Here is a 5,546-nt window from a genome sequence, read left to right on the forward strand (position 1 = left end):
AAATGTGCAACATCAGCAAAATGAAGATGGAACTGTATTGGTGAATGCGCTGAACGATTCTGGTGATGGCGTGGAACTGAATTTGGATGGTAAGCATAAAAAATGCTGTGAAAGCAATTAAATATGTTCTAAATTAATAAATACATTTATGCACATCCATACATATATCGCAAATGGCACATTTTCTACCCTTATTTAGATTACTCTATTGAACCTACCTCAAATTCTGAAGATGTGGAAGAGGAAGAAGATGAAGCTAACTCTTGCTCTTCCTTCAGCCTACAGGAGTGCATTAATGAGTTTCGTGCACGCCGTATTCGCCGCTTATCCACCCAAAGCCGCGAAGTAGCTCAAACAGAAGAACTGGCTAGTGGCTTTGCGACCGAAAGATGTGAAAAGAAAGCGTTACCTGATCCAGCTGACGCAGATTTAATCAGTCAAAATCGTTCCAATAAGGAGCAAGAACGCAAGTGCAAGCCATGTCGCAATGGTTTTTGTTATTGTTTCACCAGCGACAGTGGGGAGGGTGGCGGTGTGTGCGCAGCAGCGGGTACACGTGCCGAACACGTGCGTCAGCTCAGGCGTCACAGGCGCTCTGAGTGCAATGAAGTAAGTGATAATAATTTGTTAATTACTACTTCAAGTCTCAATGTCTTTGCTGGTATTATTCATTTATAGCTTAGTACAGTTCTCCCGAAGACTTACGTTAATCCAGCTGACCACAGAGATGTTCGACGCGAGAACTTGTCTGGTAACTTCAAAATACCAGCTGAACCAATGACACAAGCCTCACCACAAAAGAATAAACAAGATAAAATAAAACGCAAAACAACCACAGAGGCTACTACTAACGCAAACGAGCTAACGGCGATAAGTCGTTTAGAGACTAGTACAGCCGATGCACCTTTGATACATATTATCCAAGAGTTGCACAATAACTGTGTAATTTCTGAAGTGCGTGTAAACAAGCACAAATTGCAAACTAATAGCCAAACGGTTGAAAACTCGAATGTTGGACAAGCGTTCAAATTATCACCACAAAAACAAACAAAACCACATTCCACACGCCTCGTACATGAGCCCACTGCACCACCCTTAGAAAGTTTTACTTTAGCTAAAAAGCAAGCACAAAGTAAGCGAGACACATTTCATGGGCCAGTACTAGATAAAATCAGTGAATTGGATTCACTTTCCGATGCTTTCACATTCTCCACACCACTTACTAGCAGTTCAAAGCACACTGATAGTGGGCGTCGTAGACATAAAGCAGGCGGACGTTTACTACAAAAGCGTTTAAGTTTATCGTCGGTGCACTCTAAGCCCAGACGGTCACTGCAAGCACCACCCAAACCACCACGGAGCTATATGTGCGTTGAAGAAACATCTACAGTATCTTCCTTGAGCTCGACGTCGCCGTCATTGCGTGAAGCAGAGCGTATACTTGACGAATTCTTGATCAGAAAAGGTGCGATGGTGAGAGAAGCTGAGAAAAAGGCAGCAAAGGGCGCGGAAAAGGTGAATAAAGCGGCTCAGGTTGATATGAAGAAAATGGTGTATGCCACAGAGAGAAGGCGCGAACAGCGCAAATCTTGCCCGTCGAGTAAGTTTTATTGAAATTGTTTTTATAAAAAAAAGTAGTGCAATAGATATGTAGATCATGGTTGTTGGTGTTAGCATTTCCAACTTTTTTTTTACATTATGGGGACTTTGAAATATATTGGCGGCTAAATAGAATAAAGCTCTTTGTTTTATTAAATGCTTTTTTGCAGTTTTATTTCTTATAATCCTTGTATTGTTTGCAAAACTTCGCTTACAACGCTTGTTTACGTAGTACTTGGCCTATCAGTGTTGCACTAACTTTGTATCAGCTTCTAATTTTTCTGAACACTAAAAATAAAAAAGTAAAATTTTCAAAAAACTATTTGGTCAATTGGTCCATTTTGTAGTACTTATGAATGAAGTTCTCTGTTTCGATTTCGGCTAATGTGTAAAATTTCCGTTGTTCTCCTTTAGGCTTAACCGCAGAAAAGTCGCGGCGGCAGCATATACTGCCATCTTGTCCCTCACTTAGCGACCTCGAACGCTCCGCCGTTGTTTCGAACAAAAAGTATAGCAATTATGAGAAAAACATACGTCAGATAGCTGAAAAGCCAGTAAAAGAACTCAGTTTCGGTTGGAAAGAGCCAAAAATCACAGATATGCTTAATTGTAACACAACCACTAAGGAACGCCAATTCAGATCTCAAGCTGTACAGGCTGAGCCACAACAAGCTGTTGGCTGGCAAATACCACCGAAAGTTAATCTGGACACAGTCGATGGTGTATGTTCCAATTTGGCTGCTAATATCTCAACTAAAAACACACCTGTCAAGTCAACGCCCATGTCAACGCCAAAGAATACGCGTGAATCTCAAAAGTTCATTTGGAGTGAGCAATGGCGTAACATCTCACCATGGTGCAATAAACAAACGAAAAGTGGAGATCGAGCTTTGAAAAGTAATTTAAAATCTTCATCGCGTACGCTTCTAAGTAGTTCGAAGAAAAAAATTCTTCGTTTAGTCACTCCCAAGCGGGATAACATACAGCGCCGAAGAAACTATTCATCCCACAGCATTGGTGTTCAAACGTCTCAGGACGAATTGCAGCCATACGAGCCAAGCATGACGCCCCAATCACCACCGGGAAGCTATCATTCCGCTGTACAAACTTCAACGCAGACTACTACACCGAGTTGCTCGCAAAATACAAATGAAACTGAGCCACGAAACTTTGATTTTTCGCGCACAGTTCATCCCCCGCCCAAGAAGGCTCCACGCGCTGCCTCACAGCGAAAGCTAAATTTTCCTCTCCGCGGTTGTGCGGAAAGTAGCTGCCTTTCGTGTGAACAAGGCACGCTTAGTACATCCATGAAGACGAAAACATATCGCTCATACCATGGCGATTTGGATCAAGATGTAACAATGTCGAAGCTTGGCTACATACTCGGGAATATACGCGCGAAGTTGGAGGCTAGTGATGATCATGCGGTCAGAACATTTCAGGTAAGTTTGCACGAGTTGGAAATTTATTCAGAATATCCTTCTGCCTACCCAATTAAAAGGAAAAGTCACAAGCTATGAGTTCAAATTTTTGTATCTTAAAGATCCAAACTCGATATAGTTTATTCAATTCTTCACAAAGCAAAGTCCAATATTATGCCACTGAAAATTTGATGCCCAGTGAATAGTGATCCGAACCCAAGTACTTATTAGGAATTTTGCCAGTGCGCATACAGTCCGTAATTTTCGGTAGCGCGTATACCGATTGTATTTGAAACTTTTTGCGATTTTCATCAATTGAATGCAGAATGTAATCCACAGTTATCCAATTCTGTTGAAACGTTGACGCAGCATTCTTACCGAAATCTATTTGTGCTAATTGCAAATTATTACTTTCTTTTCCTCCAGAAATTCTCCAATTTGGTGCAGGTTGGAAGGGCTCGGACAACAATCGATATGGTCTTGTTTCGGGTTCAAAATTAAAATCTCCCGTTAATATAACCGGTAATAGCGTGCTTTTACCGTTTTCATTTTCCACGGAGAATTTCTGAATGGCCGCCAGCAGCACTTCCACTTGTGCTATGCGCACGTCTTGTCTCTTTGGGTTGTAAAGTAAATGTGTTGTGGCTATCACAAATTTCTTTTCTGGCAGTTTTTTATCTGCGAATTTGGCGAGTATAGCAACATTGTCGCGATTCAATACTGTATGACCATGAATATAATATTCTACAGATTGTTGTGCCAGAAACCGAAATTTACTTTTATCATAAATAATGGCACAGCCATCTGTTCTATGGCCAGTTTTCTTTTTGAACACATATTCCAACTCCCTTTTGAAGCTTATACGCTTAACAAACAATTGCAAATGGTTGAATTGCATCTCTTGCAAACAGAGAATATCAGGTTTGATGTGTTGAATTTCATCCGATAATCGTGACAATCTATGGTCCCAACGTAACTTTGATGGCTCAATGTCGATGTAGAGGTGCAGGTGTTCCACTAACAAGTCTTGGGCAAGAATATTGTACGACAACAAAGTAAAGATTTTGCTGTTTTCAGTGGGCTGTGCCACTTCAGTCCCCGTAACCTGCTCCCATGTGCGTACCATCTTTGCGTGCTGCCACTTACTTTTCGAGAATTGGCTTAAATGCAGCACCTGCTCACTGTTGATTTTTAAGGTTTTTACCGCATTCAGCAAACTATTTGTGTGGAAACCGCTAATGAGAGTTTTAAACATTTCACGATTCGCATCCGACTGTAATCGCATGGATTTTTGCGTGGTTGAATTAGCTGATTGAAGACCTGGAATTTATTTTGGTTAAAATATTTCTTTGTCCTTTTATGCATCTTTTATGGGCCTTCTAATGTCAAAATCAGCTGTTATCAGCATTTCTCGTGTTTTATTTCCCACGCATTTTCTTAAATTTTTAAACAGATATGTTATTTTTTGATATGGGCCTGGAGTTAAAAAGTTTAATTCCTTACATTGAACATTTTTTTGTTAATTTTTTATATACACAGATCAATTCTATCTATTTGTCCTTGATAAATATCTTACAAAAATTTATATATCTGTGTTCGTATAGAATAGTAGCTTATGTCGGGAATCTGGCTTTAGTATAATGCGGCATTCACTTTATTCTTTAAACGACAGCGAATTTTTTGATGAGACCTAATAAGAATATTGACTATTCTTGCACGTTTATTTACCAAAACACGGCTCGACGCCAGTGAGTCATTCGCAATCGTATGCCGCGAATGCTGCATTATACTAGAGCCAGCCTTTCGGCATAAGCTACTATTCCATACGAACACAGATATGTATGTAGCATGTCGTTGGCTTAGTTCGCAAACGTGCTAAGTCCATTTTTTTTATTTTTCAGGAGGGACAAAAAACCGTCTAACTTTTTTTGTTGTCAATATTTTTCTAATCTGTAAATGCAGTTTTATTCCTTAGTTCGTCTTATTTTAGTACCAATAATCGGCCAATTTCAAAATAAAGCTGTTGCTGACTTATAGGCTCTTTTGGGACTTACCACATATTCTATTTAAGATTTTATTCTTTTAATGTGAACTTAGCACATTTTCTATCAACCTTTTGACGTAGAATACGTCTTACCTTAAGGTATGGGGGCTATGTTCAAATGTTGTAGTTGTAATTTTTAGAGCTTCACAAAAACGCTTATTGCACGAGAACTAATAAAGCGATTTCAAAGAAAAGTGTGGCGTTTCAAAGATAAAATTCCAAACCTGTCGACAGATTCATTTTTTTAAATAACCAATTCGGTTTCTGTCGCAAAAACAACGGTAAACATTGCCTTATTTTGGGGTCAATTTTGAGCCTTTAAAGTGCTCTAGCAACTTATTGTTGGCATATATAACTTTCATTTTCGGGATATAGGTTCTTTGGAGCAGTAGAAATATTATCGGGTACAAATTTTATATAAATTTAACAAATATTGAGCATTTTAAGGCAAAAAATTGTTGAAAAAATTTGCAATTTTTTTT

At 39.2% G+C, this 5,546-nt stretch overlaps 2 protein-coding genes across 2 annotated transcripts in view; one reads left to right on the forward strand and one right to left on the reverse strand.

Annotated features, from left to right (window-relative positions):
- Positions 1 to 5,546, forward strand: part of LOC118742661 — a gene marked incomplete at its 5' end in the record, with an annotated part of 60,055 nt that continues 54,509 nt past the window's right edge. Inside the window, 4 exon segments of the mRNA XM_036474899.1 lie at positions 1 to 89; positions 200 to 609; positions 679 to 1,600; positions 2,014 to 3,041. Coding sequence (XP_036330792.1) covers positions 1 to 89; positions 200 to 609; positions 679 to 1,600; positions 2,014 to 3,041 — 2,449 coding nt within the window.
- Positions 3,115 to 4,537, reverse strand: LOC118742668 (protein angel). Its single transcript, XM_036474913.1, has one exon. It carries the CDS (start codon positions 4,303 to 4,305, stop codon positions 3,193 to 3,195), a length of 1,113 nt encoding a protein of 370 aa, XP_036330806.1. The 5' UTR covers positions 4,306 to 4,537; the 3' UTR covers positions 3,115 to 3,192.

The sequence above is a fragment of the Rhagoletis pomonella genome, unplaced genomic scaffold (genome assembly GCF_013731165.1).
Source record: "Rhagoletis pomonella isolate Grant_MI unplaced genomic scaffold, Rhpom_1.0 Rhpom_scaffold_00007, whole genome shotgun sequence".
NCBI classification, from domain to species: domain Eukaryota; kingdom Metazoa; phylum Arthropoda; class Insecta; order Diptera; family Tephritidae; genus Rhagoletis; species Rhagoletis pomonella.

Excerpts from the sequence above, each read along its gene's own strand:
- LOC118742668 (XM_036474913.1), bottom strand. The coding sequence starts at position 4,305 with ATGCGATTACAGTCGGATGCGAATCGTGAAATGTTTAAAACTCTCATT.